Source organism: Tenrec ecaudatus, chromosome 7 (genome assembly GCF_050624435.1).
Source record: "Tenrec ecaudatus isolate mTenEca1 chromosome 7, mTenEca1.hap1, whole genome shotgun sequence".
NCBI lineage: Eukaryota > Metazoa > Chordata > Mammalia > Afrosoricida > Tenrecidae > Tenrec > Tenrec ecaudatus.
This window is the reverse complement of record NC_134536.1, coordinates 23825814-23846114: the sequence shown is the minus strand read 5'-3', so window position 1 is coordinate 23846114 and position 20301 is coordinate 23825814. Positions and strand designations below refer to the sequence as shown.

The following is a 20301-nucleotide window of genomic DNA, read 5'->3' as shown; positions in this document are numbered from 1 at the left end:
TTCGAGGGTGTACGTTTTCGCAGGAGTGGAAAGCCTTGCCTTTTTCAGAGCAGCTGGTGGTTTTAGACTTGATCTTGGCACCTAGCAGCACAACGTGTGTGTAATGTGTGTGGCGTGTACAGCAAAGTCTGGCGTGTTAAGAATGGAAGTTAGGAATAACTAATAATAATAACAATAGGCAGTTAGGACTGTCATATTCTCCTCTGCCCAGTTCTCAGCACCTTCTCCCGTTGCAGCCCTCTGCCCCACCTGTAGCCATCGGCACCACACATATGCGGTAAAATGCTCTGACATTTTCCTAGCCTTCTCACCTTTATCCGTGTTATTTTTGCCCCTTTGCCTTTTCTCCTCAGTTGAGACTGTGCTCAGCAGCTGAAATGTCACCCCCTGCGGGGCCTCTTTCCCACCCTCTTCCTGTCCCTGGTGAATGGGATTGTCTATCTTCAGTTCCTGCTGTGGCCTTTTGTCTTCCCCTCTTTACCTTGGTCTCTGCAGATAGCTGCTGTAATTCTCTCCCCTCCTTAGACCTGTGCAGTCCCCTCCCTGTCTCTAGGCCTCCCACCGTGCCTCCTAACATTTCCTTATTTCATGCATATCTGTAACAGAGTGTAGATTGTGGACAAATAAGTGTTTGTAATATTTGTAACCTTTCTGAACTACAAACTCAACTCTTCTTCTTGTAAAGTGCACATTTCCATATCAAAGTTCTGATGTCAGCCAGGAGGAGATAGCCAAGAACTTCTAGTGTCTGAAATTGTTTCTTTTTACTTAATCAGGCATTTTTTTCTTTCTCCTTAAAATTAAATTAAATGATTGTGCCAATTGGGGAACTTACAGCGACTATAGAACAGGGTAGAACTGTGGGGTTCCGAGACTGGAAGTTGAACTCAGTTTGGGAGTAGAAAGCCTTTTCACCACAGGGTCACTGTGAGTCTGAACCAACTCGGTGGCAGTGGGTGGTTGAGTTATTAGGGAACTCAGAAATCTTCCCATTTCTGGCAGGGTGCAGGGGCAGGGCTCTGCTTAGTGACACCCAACTCCTCACCACTTCTGCCCGGGGTTGCTTTGTTCTCCTGGGCCTTCTGTTGGCTGCCATCATCTCTCTGTAGAATACTTGTAAAGTGCTTTGGAAGATGTTTCTTCTCCTGACTCTCATCCCTTTGCCGTTCAGCTCTCCGACTCTTTTGTCCCCCAGTGCTGGCATACAGCGTGTACAGACGTCATCTCTACTCAGTCCCCGTAAAGCCATTGTCGCTGGTGTGCTCCTCTGCTACCTAGCTTCAACACTAAGGATAATTTCTTCTTTTAATGACAAACCTCTTGTGGTATTTAGTTTGCTGATATTTGTTCAACTCAAAAACATTCTCTGAAGTTCTGCAATATGACAGTTATATTTTATGTGACTTGTAAACTGACAAGTAGACTATTTCGATAGACTAATCTTTTTCTTATATAAGGTAACAGCTTATAATTTGGGTGGCGTAAAGTAGGTAACATTAATTTCGATGGCATGAAGTGGATAACATTAATTTGAGTGGCATAAAGTAGATAACATTTTTACATGTGAGTGAAATTATAGTTTTCAGAACAATAGTAGAATCCATCCGTTTATGGTTTAGGTTAACCCTGTATTGTTACCAAATGGCCTTTTGTAACTAATTTGGAAAGTTCTCCTGCAGTTACATTCTCTGGGCTGACACTTAGCTGCGGCACTTGGAATCTGCTCTGCGTCCAGTACATCTTCTAGCAGCTACTTTTAATCGACTTTCTGCTTATTTGTGGACCCTTGAAAGTGTCCCAAACTATTATTTACTGGTATATTAGACAATCATGAAATGCCTCTGAAACAATTAATCAAGGGCTTACATTTCTTCAGCTTTCTTTCCCCTTATTCTCCGTGGTAAACTTGGAGCCCCGAGGGAAAGGGAGACGGGGCGGAAGTGGTTGTTACCGTCCTTAGGTGCTGGCCAGGCTGTTCCAGGACAGCACGTAGCAGCCCTCTGTACACAGAACGAAACACTGCTGCGTCCCGCACCATTCAGATATGTAGGAGGGAAAAAGCTGTTATTAAATTTCTAGAGTGAAAATTTGTGAGGGATAGAGTAAATCTGCTTTGTTTCTAATGATACTCCCAGATTTCAACATACCAAACAGTTTGGTTTTTAGAAAGGTTTCATGCTAGAGGAAAACAAATGTGGAATGTATTCAGTTTGTTTTGTCTTTTAAATCAAGATTTCCTTAGAGAGAGAATCTTTGAGGATAATAAATGATTGTCTACTATGCAGCACTTCTTACAGGAAATACTCTTATTTCTGTCTTCATCCAACTAGATTAGATAACAAACATTATGTAAGAAACTATATATGTGTATATAGACACATAGACTATATTTATGCGAATATAATATAAAATATGTACATGCAATATAAGTATAGGTATGCGAAATATAAATAAATATATGTGATGCTATATATGTCACATATATATTTATCACAAATACAATCACTGTCATCAAGTTGATATCAACTCTTAGTGACCCAATAGGACAAAATAGAGCTGCCCCTATGGGTTTCCAATATTATAAATCTTTATGGCAGTAGAAAGCCTCATCTTTCTCCCATGGAGCCATTGGTAGATTCAAACTGATGACCTTGCCCTTAGCAACCCAACTGGTAACTCACTCTATCACTAGGACTCCAGACATTCACATGCACCCACTTTATTAGGTTATAGTGGCAGATGGTTTTATTGTGATACGTTTTCGTGCATTTAGAATTTAGCCTAACATTTTTCTCTCAAGCAAAAGTTCACAAACGTTACCTGTTAGTAAAGTGTAGCAGACATATCTCCAATGGCCTTTAACACGTGCATCAACATAAGGACTTTCTATGTAGGGACTCCTTTGGGGTTTGTTTGATGTCAGGTCTTTTTCCCTTTCCTGAGAGTTACTTTGGGTGGGTTAATTTTCACACCATCTCCCCCCAGTGGACAAGGTCCAGAGCCAGTGGGACAGCACTCAGCATCGTGTGCAGTCCCGGCAGCAGCAGCTGGAGCTCATGGTCGCGGACAGCCTACAGTGGCATGACCACCGGGAGGAGACCGCGGACCTGCTGCGCAAGTCGGAGACGCAGCTGTACATTCTGCAGCAAGCCCGCCGGGATCCGCTCCTCAAACAAATCTCTGATAACCAGGTAGGGCTCTTCAGGTCTTTTTGGGCAGTTGCATTGGGTTGGCCACACATTTTTCTTTTCCGTTTCTTCTACTGGTAACAATGTGAGTTTTAAGGCCCTGCTTTGATGTGTTCTCATGTCCCTGGACTGGATATTGAAATTCACGGAGAGTCTTCCACCAAGATTAGTTGGAAAAAAAGGGGGAAGGGGTCATGTACAGAGCAGTATACACACACACACACACACACACACGAGCTATTTAGCTTGCAGATTATTTGCAAACTGAACGCACACATCTAACTAATATCTAGGAAGGGAATGTTATCAGCCTTCCTGGGGCCTCTATTTGCTTCCCACCTTGTCCTAGACAGTCTGAATATCTAAAGCATTTTGAGACTTATATTGAAGCCTTGCTGCCATGAACACATCAGGTTACCAAGTTTAATAGTTTTTAATAACCTTTCTTACCAAGTCACTTTATTGAAGAAGATAAGGAGGACAAGTAATTTTTAAAAACTGGTTTAAGTGTAGTGTTGATGTTCTGAAACATTAGGCTACTTTTAAGTGCTATTTTAAATTCTCTTGGATTGGAAGTTATGGTTGCTTTGTAGTATTTTGGCATAATACTTATATGCCCTTTGGATAGGGTAAGATGAAAGTGCCTATCTTTAATAACTAGAAGAAGGACTTGATGAAGCGTGTTACTATTCCTTAGAAATAGGAGCTTTCCATGGTAACAATATTTAAAGACATGTGGCTTTATGATGCCTGCTGACTCTTTTCATTAAACAACTCAAAAAATAAAACTAAGAGTCTGCAAAGCCTCTGGAGATGGAACTGAAGAAATACAAGGAAAAGTAGGATCAAAGTTTAAATCACCGTATTCACTATATTTTTTTCTAGTCCGCAGTTTGATTATATTCTTTGGAAACTGTAAGGTGTGTTTTTCTACCAGCTGCTGCAGGAAAAGCATTACCGGAATCGTCTCTGATTGATTCTATTCCATGGGGGATCTTTTGATCCCTAGACTCAGGGATTGAAAGTGTATCGAGTGACCAACGTCTACTGACTTACACTCAGCACCCGTTTAGCTATGTAAGCAAATTCTAAATAAACCCTGCTGGATCCACCCAAGCAGTTAATTTTGTAAATATTCCCTGTGATTCGGGGGCAAGGGGCAGCAGGAAGACTTTCCTGAAGTCGACATTTCCCATGTCTTCAAGCACCTGTAGAAAATTCTGCAGGGAGTTGCCACCATCTGCCTGTCCCTTTGTTGTCCTGTGGTGGCTGGTGTGCTGCTCTGAAGTGGCAGCTAGGTCACTCACTTACTGCCGTGGAGTCAGTGCCGGCTTACAGAGGCTCTGTAGAACCGGGTAGAATTGTCCCTGTGAGTTTCCGAGATTGTAATTCTTTATGGGAGTTGAAAGCCCCGTCTTTCTCTCGCAGAGCAGCTGGTGGTTTCGAGTTACTGGCCTCGAGTATCGCAGCCCAACTTGTAACCACTATGCCACCAGGACTCCCTTGCTATGCCACTTATACTTTAAATACCAACCGACTCATCTGTGGTTGACACAGGTGGGCACACTCCGAAGAAAATCCTGCAAATCAACTTCTGATCTCACATTTGCCAGTGAGACTCTGGGTGACAGCAGACCATCGTTCAGTAAGTGCTGGAAGCTAAATCGCTGTAGCTCCTGGGCGCAGACACCCCAAGATGATGAAATGGGTGCTGGACCAGGGTCTTGTTCTGTTACACAAAAGGCTGCTACGAGTCAGTGCTGACTCAAAGGCAGGAAATAAACCAATAGTACATTCAGTACTATGGCATGGACTTTCTTATGAACATATAGCAGAGGGAATGATGCTGTGAAGTAAAATACTTCAAAAGGAAAGGAAAATCTGTTAATATTGACTATGGAGCCTTGATGGTGTGGTGGCTTAGGCGTTGGACTGCTAACCAGAAGGTCAACAGTTCAAAACCACTGGCCACTCCAAGGGAGAAAGATGAGGCTTTCTATTCCTGTCAAGAGTTACAGCCTCAGAAAGTCCAAGCGCCATGACTTCTGCTCTGTCCTGTAGAGTTCCTGAGGGGGGATGCGCTGGACGGCAGTGAATTTGGCTTTTCTGGATTTTCCTGACTCCTTTTAAAAACATGTTCCTTTCCCTTCTAGAATTACTGGTTTCGCGCACAAGAGTTTGTCTCAGTATTTGTTTCCATTCTTTCCATGCCTCCATCTAAAACGCGCGCGCACCCTGAGTACCGGGTTCTGGTAAGAGCAGTTACTGAGCAACTCTGACCTTTGCATCTGAAATTGTACTTCAGCTCCTGCTTCAGGACCTGGGCCCGGGTGACGGGATCGTGGTGGCGTTCGGGAACGTCCTGCAGAAACTGCTGGAGGACTACGGTCACGACGACACACGGAATGTGAAGGAAACCACGGACTACTTGACGTCCGCGTGGATCCATCGAAAGCAGAGGTAACTGCAGCCTGCTGGGTCAAGGGGCGCATTCCATTGCTGAGACTTTCTGATGGGCGTGTGCCAAATACCTGACAGTGGCACATGCGCTGCATTGGCTTTTCTTACTGTTGTGTGCTACATTAATACTATCCGATTTGGTGTAAGCTGTATCAGCTATAGTTTCCTGCAAAATCTACTTGAATGGAATTTCAACAGTGGAGTCTTTCTTTGATAAGTCTAAACCTTGACACTTATTGTTTTATGTGTTGTGAATTTCTTCAGCATCTTGGGATTTCTCAGGATCTTTTTTGTAGTGCTCCGAGGGTAAGCACCTCGTAGGTATTTATAGATGTAATTGAGGGCTATTATCTCTGATGTATCATTTGGCTGGGACACCTTCAGTTGAGGGCCAGACAAACCCCGGGCCCAACACGAGACACCTGACGCGTGCTGTGTGCAGGTAGGCCTTTGACTAGTTTATTATATTTCCTTTCAATACTCGGCCTTGTTGGTTTATTGGGAGCAGTCGAAAATAGCCTATGTCTTTTTAAGAGGGAGTTTACTGTCACTTGAACACCCAGGATTTAGGAACTATAAGCAGTCCTTGTCATCCCTTTAAGTTAGCCTGTTTATATCCATCATCAGTAAAAGGTGTTTCTGCACAGTGCCGAGAATGACTGTGTCTAAGTGAAACGATGGCTTCACACACATCTTTATATATTCAAGTGACACTGCCTGAAAGCTAATCTGATATTAAGGCAGATTTATCTTACAGACGACAAAATGGATACGCTCAGAACCCTTTGTGCTGTATATTTTTGGTTATCAAGTAGGACAGAACATTTAATAACATTTGAATTGAGGTGGTTTTATACATTTTTAAGTGTTCTTTTTCGTTGGTGTCTCTGAATCAGATTATTTGAAAACTCTCGTAAGGGGCCTTACGAGAGCAGTGCACGAGTGGAACTGAGTTCCTGGGGTACCGAGCTCCCTGAAGGGAGTAAGATCAAGATCTGAATCAAACTCAGAGCCATCACCTCCTAGCGACCCTGTAGGCCAGGGGAGAACTGCCCCTGTGGGGTTCCAAGACTGTAACTATAGCAGTAGGAAATCTGATTTTTGTCCTTCAGAGAGGGTGGTGCTTTTGAACCTCCAACCTTGAGGTTAGCAGCCCAATGGGTAACCACTTTGCTATGAGGGCCCCTTCAAAACCGCAGTAGCAAGTATAAAACTTGATATGTAGTTGAAATCGGACTACCTGTAACACGCCATCTTTCTGGCATTTTCGTGCAACTATTTTCTTTTTCGGTAGCAGGTTACTTGGATGTAGAGGGAGTAGCCCATAACTGACACCAGGCCGAGAAGGAGGATGAATGGGAACAGTTTTCACACTTCATAGGCATGTTGCTCAACATGTTGACTTGGCTTCTTTTGTAAACAATTCCAGGGAAATCGATCACTTACGAATATCAGCTGCTTTATTTAGCACCTCCAATTTTTTTTTTGCTTTAACTTTGTAAATATTTTAAGACAGCCTACAGCAGTGGTTAGATTAGATGGAAGAGGAAATTAAAAATGAATTATATTCCAAGGTGATCTTTCATTTATCATGGCTGAGTCAACCACCATGCTCTAATTTTATTGTAGTTACAAAGGCTGTCCTTCTTTTTTCTGTTTTTAGAAGGAAATAAGTTGTTATGCTAATATTTAGACATGATTTCCTGGGACATTGAGGTATATTGTTATCTACAAAGCAGGGAACTTACAACAGAACTGCTGGCCACACAGTCCCTTTGTCAATGACAGCTACTGTGTTTGTGTGTGACACTGTCGTTCTTAAACACAATGGTATATATATATATATATATATATATATATATATATATATATATATATATATATAATCTGCTTTACAGGGACTTCATTCGAAATATACCCTACTTTCCTTGTCTTCTCAAACCTATAGTAGACTCTCGTGGATAATATAGATTATTGCAAATACAGAATGATTATTGCTGTGTGCTGTTAAGTTGATTCTGACTCCCAATGACCTCAAGTGACAGAGAAGTCCTGTGAGGTAGGGTGTTCCTAGGTGGAATCATTTGGTTGCTAACTGATGGATGGATTTGGACCACAAACCTTTTGGTTAACAATTGAGTACTTGCCTGTTTCTGCTCCTGTGCTCTTTGTGACCTTACTGTGCGTCAAATCCAGGGCTTATCACCTTAAAAAATTACTGCCCTCCTCATGTTCCTTTTAGCAAGAGCAAGACGTGACAGTCTGCTTCAGCAATGACGGTCATCCCCGGAACCCCCTCCCTTCTAGGGTAGTTCTACTCTGTTGAACTGGGTCGCTATGAGTTAGAATTAAAGAGCCTTTTTAGATATCCATCTGCCCTGTAGACTTTTCATTCCCTGGACTGAGTATTTATTTATGGACCATATGCTTTTACATTAAAAGAATATCTCTGTTTCATCCTCAAACTCCCAAGAACCACTTGGCATCACTGTCTAAAGCACCTAGTCTAATCTTAAGCTTTGAGGTGAAGAGAAGATAAATGACAAGTTGAGAGTAGAAAGCCTCATCTTTCTCCCAAGGAGCAGCTGGTGGTTTTGAACTGCTGACCTTAATAGTTAGCAGCCTCACATAACCGCTGTAACACCAGGGCTCCTTCAGTGTCACATCCCACAGCCCAGTCAGTAGCTGGGATGTTGATCCTGTCTCATAGTGACCCCTGCTGTATCAGGGTAGAAATCTGCTCAATAGGCTTTTCTACAGAAGATCCACAATGCCTCTGAGTGGGCTTGAACTGCCAACCTTTGGGTTAGCAGCTGAGCATCCTAATCATTTGTATAACCGAGGGACACAACAGTCAAGGTGATACCTGCCTCTATTAACCTTTGAATTTGGCTCTGAAGAATTGGTAGTTAATTCATATAGGCCAGTGAATTCCTTTAGGCGCGTGTGTATGTGTGTGTGTGTGTGTGTGTGTGTTACTTTTAGAGTATCAAGTTTTGCCGAGGATTGCGCTGTCAGGCACTGGGCTATCGCAGCACATCCATTCTTGATCTCATCACTCTTCCTCAGGGTTAGTCATAATTTGTGATCATCTACCCAGTCCAAGGCTTTGCATAGTCAATAAAATCTCGGCAAGCTTCTTGCTAGTCTTCTCTGCTTTTGATCAATATCCACTTGCCTTCAGCCTTGCTATCCTCCTTTCCATGCCCTCCTCTGAACCTGCCTCAGATCTCAGGCACTCTCCTGTCAATATACAGCTGCAGCCTTTTTGAACTTATTTTTAGCAAAAATTTACTTGTGTGTGATATTGTTAGGTAATTTCCACATTCTGGTGAATCGCCTTTCTTGCAATGGGCACAAATGGGGATCCCTGTCTAGGGATTGTCTGGGTAGCTGACTTCTGAATTTCTTAGCATGGATGAGTGAGGACTTCAGTTTTGCGTTCCATTTGTCAGCTGGTGGTCTGCCAATTTCAGGCTGCTATTGAGCATCTCCATTGTCTCTTTCCATAGTTGTAGTTGATTTGATTCCAGTGTCTTCCAGCTGGTGAGGTGGAGTTTATATTGTTCCAAAAACCGGATTGCCAATGAATATGCTGTTGGTCTTGCAAAATTTTAGATGGTGTCTGGCGTCATTTCTGTCCTAAATACCATCTTTTCCAATTGGTGAGCCTTTTCATTTCCAGCATTCACATTGTAATCACCAGTAATTATCCATCCATTTTGATGGCATGCTCGATGAATTTCATACTGCAGAATTTGGTAAAAGTCGACAATTTCTTTATCATTGGCATCAGTGGTTCAGGTTTAAGTTTGAAAACCAATTGATCTTCTTTGTGGGCATTATATATATTATACTACCAATGACAGCAGTGAACTTCAGGGCAGGTTTTGTTGATGTTCTTTTTGTCGATGGATGTGATCCCGTGCCTCTTGGCTTTGTCATTCCCAGCAGAGTAGACCGTGTGAGTGTCTGGTTCAGCATGGTCAGCCCCAGTCCTTTGCAGCTCACGGAAGCCTAGGATATCAATCTTCAAGCACTCCATTTCATTTTTGACAACTTTCAATTTTCCTACAGCCTTATTTCGTACATTCCATCTTCCGATCGCAAATGGCTTTCTCCTCCTGTTGAGTTATGCCACATCAAACCCTGCAGGTCCTGAATGCTGTGCTCCATCCACATCATTAAGTTGCCTTCACTTTGAAGAGGCAGCGTGTGTTAGTCTGTGTAGACGAGAGAAACAAATCCATGGACACACAAATGTGTATAAGAAAGAGGTTTATCTACAAGAGCAATTGAACATGGAGAAAACATCCCAGTCCAGATGAAGTCCATAAGTCTGATATTAGCCCACATGTCCGATAGAAATCTATAAAGTCCTCTTCTGACTCATGAAACACATGCAATGATGCCAAATGTAGAAGATACAGGCCAGTGGGTAGAAAGTCTTTGGATCCAGTGTCATTGGAAACATCTCAGCGCTGGCAGGGGTCTCTCTGTGGCTTCTCCGGCTTCTGAGGTCTGGTTGCGTCCTTGTGGCTTGCCTTCTGAAGTCTCCCAGGGAGTAGCAGAGAGAAAGAGATGCCTTCCGCCTGCAAGGCTTCCCAGAATTCTCAGGAGCAGGCCATGCCCACACAGAAGTCGCATTGGCTATCTCCAGATTGACAGCCTAGACTCCACCCCTACACTTTAATCCTTAAATTGACACCAGATTAGGTGACTACCACACAGCTCTTTCACAGTCATAATGGGATGTCTTCCAACCGGAATGGTTCATCTTCTTGTGCTATGTCACGTAGACAATGTCCCCAGCTAGTCATAAAGTTTCCCCAGACAGTTTTTCCCACCCAGAGAGCACATTCCAGGTCTCTTCTTCCTCGTCCACCTTAATCCAGAAGTCCCTCTGAAACTTGTCCGCCAGAGGTGGCCCTCTGTATTTGAAGTAGTCGTGGCATGGCTTCCAGAAGCATGGAGGCCACCACACACGGACCAAGAGTTACATGGGCAGGTGGCATCCATAGCTGGTCTATAGCCATTTTGAACTGTCTCAGTGGCTTAAATGAGTGATAAATTAATCATCTGCCTCACTGAATGTAGTAGAAATAAGTTTACACCTTTATTTCCTGATGAGACTTCGTAGGAAATGTGGTTTTCCTGGGTGGAACATTATCACAGTGACAGAATTTGCAGCACATTTCTGTGTTTTCTGCCTAGCAGAAGGCTAACCATCCTGAGTAGACAGGGTGTAAGATTTCAAAAGACACATTTATCCTGTGTGTGAACCACAAATAAAATTCTCCCAGCAAGGGAACTCTCTTTTCTTCTCTAGAAAGGGGAGTTTCTTTCTCATTCGATTTCATTAACTTAATAATGCTGGTCAGCAGGGCATGTGAAATCTACATAGTTACTAGAACTATATAAAATTGCATATGCTAATGATCTGATTGGCATTGCCCTTGACTATTGTGAAAACCAGTCAAGTTCCCCAAATTGGAATGAACTTTTGTAAGGTCTCTCTCTCCAGGCTAGATTCCAACCTCAGTCCTTGGCTCTGCACGAGAAAGAATTCGCGCTGGAGCCGGGCTCGTGATCCAAGTGAATTTAATGAGAGTTCAAAGAAGCTTCAGGTTTTACACGGCACCCATAGGATTCCTTTGACCATGCAGCCTGGCAGAGACTGCTCAGGGTCACGCAAGGATCTCTCTCCCAAGTTTTCCTCCGAAAAAGACGACCAGACAAGACCCCTCTCCCTCTCGGTTCCTGCCTTTTCAAGGATTCCTGGGGGAGGCGTGGTGAACGACCCCAGGTCGCTCCCATTGGCTGAATTGCAATTACCTGACACAGGTGGGCTGCTCCAGGTTTAACGCCCATCCGTGCCCACTGGCGGGAAAATCCAGCTTTGTCCTATGCTGGCTCTCCTGGGCATGCGTCAATGGACATCCCAGTCTCTAGGCTAAGCTACCTAACACTTTTGGTTGCTTTCTTAATTATTTGTGTGTGTATTTTTTAGTCTGCCATTTTCTGTTACTGCTTTCTTAATAGTGATTTTTATTTTCTTTACAGTTTTAACTATTGCCTAATTTTACCAATTATTTTTAGCAATGATCACTAGAGGATATTCATAATGGAATTTTGTTCTATGGACTGATGTCAGCCGGGCTCCACCTTTAAGCTCCTGAAACTAATGTGGTAGTGGTTTCATTCCCAAGTCACTGGATTTAGGCGGAACGTACAGGCAGGCAGCCTTAGCCTTCTGTCCAGTGCAGCAATGTGAAGTTCAGAGATTTGGGTCAGTCAACTTGCGTCAGCCTCTCAGAAACATCCTTCTTTTCCTCTATATCAGCGGTTCTCAACCTGTAGGTCATGACCCCTTTGGGGTCGAATGACCTTTTCAAAAGGGGTCACCTAAGACCACCGGAAAACATATATTTCTGATGGTCTTAGGAACCGAGACACTGCTCCTCTATCCGTCTCCAGGCAGGCCCACCCACATGGAGCTACGCCCACATACGAGTACCCAGAGTGAAGACTGCTATACCATGCTTCAAGGCAAAATTTCATTTATTTGTCACTAGAAATAAATATTTCACAATACATAGTTATATATTATTTTTGTGATTAATCACTATGCTTTAATTATGTTCTATATGTGACAATGTATTTTATCCTGCCTATCAGATATTTACATTATGATTCATAACAGCAAACGTATAGTTATAGAGTAGCAGTGACAGTAAATTTATGGCTGGGGGTCACCACAACCTGAGGAACTGTATCAAAGGGTCGCGGCATCAGGAAGGTTGAGAACCGCTGCTCTATATTATCTTTATTTTTCAACCTGTTTCTTTTTGCTTCATGGCTAACATTTCATACTTAGTTGTCTTTCTTCAACTGAGAAGGAAACTGGGCAAGAAGAGGGCAAAAATGATTTTCCTCTTTCTGCTTTGTTGTTTGACTACTTCACTGGTGATTTTTGCTGGTGTGTCTTTTGCTTTTTTTAACTTTGCCAGTGACATCTTTGTCACACACGCCTCGCAACGCTAAGGTTTTGTTTTGTAAATAGCAAGCCGGAGCAGTCTGTGTGTTGTTAGTTTCTCTGTATATTGAACACCAGATGAAAAAGCTAAATTGTGCCAGTAGCCTTGACTGTTGCTTTTCTTTTCCCCCAGTTTTTATTCATTAGATACGTGTTTACTCAGTCTCCCATTTGCTGCACTCTGTGTTCAGCCGCACAGAGCCAGTGACCCATAAGCCTTGTGATTGCCCCACAAAGCTTTCATTGGGAGAATGAATCATAGTGTACGTGAGCACGTGACACATGCTTTTAGGTGACTGGGAAGAGGAGGACCTGACAGAGGTCCTGGGAAAACCCTCTGGAGTTCTGCTTTGACACTCAGATGGGGGCCTCTCTGTGGGAATCCATTCAGCAACAGCTGACTTGAATTGTTTTCTTGTGACTTGACATCAAGCGAAACTTAGTTAGCTTGGGTCATTTGAGAAAGCATGAATGAGAAGGTGGTATCGTAGCCGATTCTGATGATTCAAAAACAAGATGACAAAAGAATACCAGTGTGAACAAATGAGGCAGGAAAGGGCAAGTGGAGTCTGAGCTCAGGATGTGGTAGGAGAGGCAGAGGCACATTCTGCTGAAACTTTTCGGATATGGGAAGGATGTTACAGCTACTGTGGAAAACTATGCAGTTTTTAAGCAAAGAAGTAGAACTAGCTGGTTCCTTTATATTAACAAGTACTTGCTTTGCCTCTTAGGTAGCAAATAGAGTACTCGGTATAAAAGAACAATTAGCAAGACTGGTAAAGAAATGATTGTTGCATTCCAGGTGAGAGATGGGAGTACCCTTTTGTGTGCCAGCAGTGGTGGAAGGAAGATGGTAGACCAAGAATACACTTTTGACTATGTGTTAGTTGGAGGCACCTGTGTGTTAGTTGGTGGTACCTGTGGCAGTTGGATCGGTGAAGCTGGAGCTCAGACGGTCTGATGTCAAAGCTGAATCAGAGAGCTCCCAGCATTGCCAGTTGAGGTTCAATCACTAGAATCGGATGAGGTCAGTAGGGAAAGAGAGCAAAGGGAAGGGGAATCTTGACCAACTTCATAGTGTGTAGGGTTTAGGGATTGAGCCAAAACAGGAGACAACAGCAAGAAGAACTCGGGAAAATTCTAGAGCGCTTGTGGGGTGGAAAGAGGATTTGCGATGTTCAGAAGTGGAGAGATGAGAACATTTCCCACTGGGTTGAACTTGCCTGAGAGGTCATGCATGGTGGTGCTGTACACTGTTTCTCAGCTTGAAGGTGACTGGTGATTCTGGAAAGACCTGCAACCCGGGTAGTGGAGTACGCTAGATGCTGGCCAGGTAACCGGGATGTCAGCAGTTCCAAACCTCCATCCTCTCCACAGGAGAAAGATCACCCTCCCGTGGAGATTTACAGGCTCAGAATCCCAGAGGAGTGGTTCTGCTGTCCTATGGGTTTGCTGTGAGCCGGAATGGGCCGGATGGCAGTGAGAGTTAGGAAAACACGGATTCAGGGCAAACATGGGACTAGAAGCTAGAGAATGAGCTGAAGCTGAGAAAGTAGAAACAAAACTGGTAGAAACTATTTTAGAGAGGTTGTTGAGAAGAAGGGCAAGGGAGCGGGTTAAGGGTGTGAAAGGATTTGTGTAATGTTTCTTCATGATCCATGAGGCCAGTTTCCAGAGAGGTTGGAGATGAAAAAGATCAGGTGGGAAATCAGAACCTTGGTCTGTGGGACAGGGTGCTTCCCAGGAAGACTTTAGCAGTGGTTCTCAACCTTGCTAATGCCGCGACCCCTCAATACAGCTCCTCATGTGGTGGTGACCACCCGACCATAAAATTATTTTCCTTGCTACCTCATAGCTGTAATTTTGCTACTGTAATGAATCGGGCAACCCTTGTGAAACGGTCGTTCGACCCCCCAAGGGGGTCGTGACCCACAGGTTGAGCATCACTGCAAAAAAAAGAAAATAATTCATTGGAAGTTCGTGGAGGAATTGGTGTCTTTTGGGGAACTAATTTCCATTAAGACAAGATAAAGATACAGAGGAGCCTGCCATCTATGATCTCATGGAATGGGAGGCTACAGAAGAGGAATGTTTTGGGGTATCAGGTCATTCTGGGGAAGTCATTGAGTTACGGTTTAATACTAGTTGACCAGTGAAGAAGGACCAGTTGAATAAAAAAGTAGGATGTCATGAGCTACATCCTGACATGAAATAGTTCTGCGATCTCAAACACTGGCTGACTGGTGGTGGCGGCTCAAGGCAGAGCCAGTACGTACCCAGCACATCCTGGGGAGGGGCTTCTACTCTGAGACTTCCCAATGGTGGGGCACTTGCAGCAGAGGATGGAATCGCCTGAGCCCCACCGAGTGAATTCTTAAATGCCTCGCTGATGGGCTGATCTCTGTGTGACAAGGTCCAGCGCAAGAAGACCACAAATCATTTATCTGTAGTCTCAATTCATCATTAAGTCGATGGTGTTTTCTCCAAGACGTACTTTAATATAGGCTCCAGATAAATGTCATTTTTATTTACAAAGGAGCAAATTTACCTTGTGGGAGGTATCCATTGAATAGCCTAAAAATAATTTCATTCTCAGTTTTCTTTATGCCACGCAAACTACATTGAAAAAAGTCAGTTAAGATGACCGTGATTGGTTATGCTACAAAATGAACGTAGCCGGTCACAGTTGCTTTTGTAATAGAAATTTCTTTTAAAAAGAAGAGTCTTCATTTTTGAAATGCTTGTTCCCTGTGATATAAACTATTCTAGATCTGTCACCCATGAATCTTTTGTGGGAAGCTATTTATATTTTCAGTCTGCACCATTTCTTGCACTAAAGAATTCTATAGTCTTACTTTTTTCTGTTGGAAATAATTTTTAAAACATTTCTGCTAAAGCGGCCTTCCTTAAATTTCACATGTGGTGTCTTTTTTGGTTTTCAACCTGTCCTTATTCTTTTTGGGGTTGCAGGTTGGAAAAGACGTTTAAAAAAATCTGTATCATTGTCTCGCAGCTCCTACTGACCTGAAAGCCATGTCCTTTTCTGTAGCTGTGCTCCTACCCCGTTGTCCCTCAGTACGCTTTCCTGAACTTCCTGCAGCTCTCTTCTGACCTTCTTTCGGCTGTAAGACCAGAGATGCTAAATGCAGACTCGGCACTGAGGGCCACTGCTATAGTTTATTGTGCCAGCCTGGCCGATAAACACAAGTAGGATTAACTGAAGGGCAGAGGGATAAATGGCTCGGTGAGCCTCACCTTGGTTGTTCTGTGCCTCCGTTTAAAGGGGTACAATACCTGTGGGATGCCTAGCCTGTGGATTGTGTCGCTGTAAGTTGAGGTCCCTTTAAGCCCACACGATTGGAAAGTTCACCTCTGGATGACAATTGATGACAGTTGGGGACCTGCTGCCTGGGTATATATAGCCCAGCTCTCTACAGAAGGGGACTGGCAACTGGCAGCTCTCAAAACTTGAAGGACTGCTAGGGTCTCACTTCTTTATAATTTAACTGTTAATTTCTTGTATTATCTATCTGTGTATTATTTAACGGTTTATTTCTTGAATTATATATCTATCTTTATAAATATATTTACATATAATTACTAGCAATCTGGTTTGTCTCTCTAGAGAACCCTGTCCAATACAGCCACGTACTAACGGAAGTTCAGTCCTGGGTGTGACTCAGAGAGAGCTCTCTCATCACTGCTTTTCCGTCTTGTTGCTGACTGCACACAATTCATAGTCTCATCCGGAAAGTTTCATTTGCATGCTCATTCACTGCCATCCACGGATTTTGACCCATAGGGACTGGTAGGGTCCCCAAGACTTTCAGTCTTCAGAGGAGTAGGCTCATCTTTCTCCTGGGGAGGGGCAGCTGATGGGTTCAAATGCTGACTTTGTAGTTTAGCAACTCAAGGCCGAGCCCACTAGGCCACCAGAAGGCCTCTCATCTGGATGCAGTGGTTCTTAAAAAAGAGGAATTTGAAGCTCGGGTCAGGGATTGGTAATCATAAAATGAACAGTTGAAATTATTGAACTTGTGTGGGCAGGAGATTCAAATGGCCTCAGGGCAGCGGGCAGCCAGCAGCGTCTGGGGTGGAAAGAAAGTATGTGGGCGGCCTCTCTGGCCTGGGTGCACAGATCCACGCACCTCCTGGGCCAGGCCAGATCACCTGGTGGGGGTTCTTTACAGGGTGGAAGTGATTTTGTCCCTTGTTAGAGAAAGCAGCTTGCAGCACAATAAAGGGCTGCTGCCAAAGCCCAGACCTCTCTGTCTGCGGCACAAAGACCCTGATAAAACGCTGAATTCTCCAGAGGGGGGAAGGGAACCAAGGCCAAAGGAAATTGAAGCCATAGAGGGGTTTAAAAAAGATTGGTGTAGCCCGCCACACATGTAACAGTTGGGGGTTGCATAGCATGCAGAAATGTATAGCATAAGCATTATTTGTGTCAAAGTACAGGCATGGAAAACTAAAGCATTTGACTTCATGAAATTTTTGAATTTTTAAAGTTGAGTATTCTTAAAATAAGAATCACCGGTTATTGGTCAATTAACTGCACATATGCATTTTTTAAATCAGCGTTTTGCTTTCTAGTGTGTTTAGGCACCACCATTATTTGGTCATTCTTATTATTTATTCTTTTGATAGTTAAAAAATTAAAAATTAGAGAAAAGGTCAGGGGTAGTAAGAACACTGGTAGCAATCACTTTACATGCTCGGGAGAAACGTCTGAAGTTTAAACATTCATTTATTTATTTTCCCCTGGCCTATTTTGTTCATCTTTCACTTGAATTATTTTTTATTAATATATACATATCATAGTTTAATCTTGTTAAGCAGAATTGTACATTTGTTACCACAATAAGTTTCCAAACATTCTTTTTCTACATGTACTCTTTGACTCCATCTCCTCTTTACCCCTAAACATTTCATTTTTAAATATGCCCATCATTTCAAAAAGTGAAAATGTACTGACGGCTTCATAAACAAATGTTATGGTTCTCGCTCTACTTATAATCACTCATAAGAGGCTGTTACTTTCTCTCCTTTAGATGTCTCCTTAAGCCATTATTGCATTTCCATAGTCCCTTAGCTTTTAGTTAATCAATATTAACATCTTATTTTGACAAATTTGGAGAAAGACGGGGCAAAGAGTCACAGTGTACTGTTGAATGGTGGACAAGCAACATCTCGATTCCTCGATGCCCTGTGTGCCATATAAGATAGGTATTGTTTTGGCAATCCGGGGATGGCTATTCTGTTACAGTTTCCTTTTGCTCGTGTGTATATCAGAGGTGCACCGCCATCGGGGGTCACCTTCTTGAGACTTCGTTATTTGTTTTTCTGTGTTTTGGTAAATGAAACTCAGGGACATTGAGCCTATAGGGAAAGAAAACATAACAAGGGTTTGCAGGGAGGGACGGCGTAGAGGGGGGCAGGTAAGGAGGAGATGATGTCAGGAAGCCCAGGAAGGAAAAGTATGTTTGGACCCCTTTAGGCAAGCAATTGTACAATTATATTTGATGCAATGAAATGATAATGACACATAGGTTAAGTTCCAAATCCAAGCCCCCCTCCCCCCCAAAAAAAAAAAAGAGGCACAGATCCAGGAATGAATTCTGGACTCTCACTGAATCCTAGCTCCAACTTAAGAAGAGTCAGTTCCTACATCACGGCCCTGCTTGATCCTAACCTTCATGAAATGATCCACTGGAGATAAGGGTGCTACCGCCAAGTGCGGTGAAGAAAGCAGATGGTGCCCGGCTAGCAATCAGAATAGTGTCCGGGGTCCTAAAGGCTTGCATTCAAACAAGCAGCCATCTAAGCGAGGAGTCGACTAAGTCCACATGAAGGAAGCACACCAGCTTGTGTGATCCAAAGATGACAATTAGAACATTTGAATATGGTGAAGAGGGCTGTGGAGGACAGTGGGAGCCCCACACCCATCTGCAGAGAATCTAGTCAGACTAAGCCACTGGCAGATCCACTCTAGCCAAAGGCAAGAGTCCCAAACAGCCTTACTGTCAGGCAAAGACCATGGTACTTTTGGTTATGCTGGGTCGAACTTGATGCTTGGCTAGTTCACTTCCTTTTAGACACGACCCGAATTTGTACTGGCTGCGTCTCATAGTTGTTCCACGACAGAAATTGTTTCCCTGATTTTTTTAATGTCCATGGAGTTTTTCTCCTCCTTATGTGTATTTGTATTATTGTCTTTATACTAATATGATCTTTACCCCTTTAGTGCAATTTGCTTTTTATTTTTGTTGGGTATCTGAGATGTGAAGCACAGGAGGGGTGGATGCGTAATCATGATAACTGATACATGGGGATATAGGGAATGCAGGGGACTGGGAGACTGGGTGCCCACAGGGAGGGAACAGGGGTCTTGGGAGTAAAGAGTGAAGGCAGGTGAGGGAGGGAGCACTAGATGGAGTGGGATTGTGCAGCTCATTTTAGAGGCGATTTCAATGGGTGGGGGGCGGGGGAGATGCTCGAAGACTGATGTGGTGGTGATTGTACAATTCCCCTTGTTATGACTGAAGAATTGAACTATTCAATGGTATGATTGGTAAATTAAAAGCCAGTGAAACTGTTGGGGGAAAAAAATGAAGGTGGAGCTGGGAGGGAGCACTAGAATTGATTGTGATTGCCCAGCTCATTTTAGGGGCATTTTAACCATGGGGGTTTGTTCTAAAAATTAATGGGATGACTGTACAATTCTCCTGGATATGATTGAACTATTGAGCCATTGAATTGTATGATATTTAAGTTATGTGCCAATAAAACTGTTTTAAAGAAGTGTCACAGTCATGAAGCTCACAGGGGCAATTACATTTTGTCCTGTAGGGTCACTATGAGTAGTGTCTACTTGATGGCAGTGAGTTTGGGTATGGTTTTAGACAAATTACGGTAGTATATCATTTTCTTAAGCTTGCTCTCTCTTCCCTTTCCTCATCTTTAATTTTTTTACGTAAATAGCTATCCAGTGTTGACATTATTATGCCTGTTCAAGCATTCTGAACAGTGAAGAACTGAGGTTTCTATAATTTTGTTTCCTCTCTATATTTTATGAGAAATTAATAACTGCCTTGCTTTCATGTCCAATTTTCTTTATCCACACCGCTAATTTCCTACCACTTCCAATAGTCTGACAGCCCAGTTTTCCACAGTCGATCACCTTGAACAAACCATCACTTCGAATGTTTTTTGTCCTGCAGACTCCTCTTCAGGAGACACACTTTCTAGACCTGCTGTATGGCCGTCATCCTGGGTCGTGTCTTTGCTGCTCCCCCCTCCCCCCCCAGCTTAGAGTCGGTACTTTCTGAATCCTGTGACTCCGGTTTGGTTTATTTTCTCATTCTGTTGAAGTGGGGAATATTAGATTTGTCCACTGAGAACCAGAACCCTTAGCAGATGGCATGAGGGTGCCATGTCTGCTCTCTCCTTGGAGCTCCTTCTCGGTGCTGTCGGCTAAGCGTTGGGCTGCCAGCCCCAGGCGCAGAGGCTGCATGAGGGAAACAGGGAGCTCTGTGCCCCTGTAACAATTCTCAGCCCCAAACCCTGTGTGGGGTCACTGGGAGTTGGAATTGACTCGAAGGCAGTGGGCATGGTCTT

At 43.4% G+C, this 20301-nt stretch overlaps 1 protein-coding gene across 5 annotated transcripts in view; it reads left to right on the top strand.

The window, feature by feature from the left end:
* The window catches only part of UTRN (utrophin), a 593146-nt gene that overhangs the window by 282222 nt on the left and 290623 nt on the right, over positions 1–20301 (top strand). For all 5 annotated transcript variants that reach the window (XM_075554433.1, XM_075554432.1, XM_075554428.1 and 2 more), the window contains exons 49-50: positions 2986–3191; positions 5494–5648. In XM_075554433.1, the coding sequence (XP_075410548.1) occupies positions 2986–3191; positions 5494–5648 (361 nt within the window). The remainder of the gene's footprint in view (positions 1–2985; positions 3192–5493; positions 5649–20301) is intronic.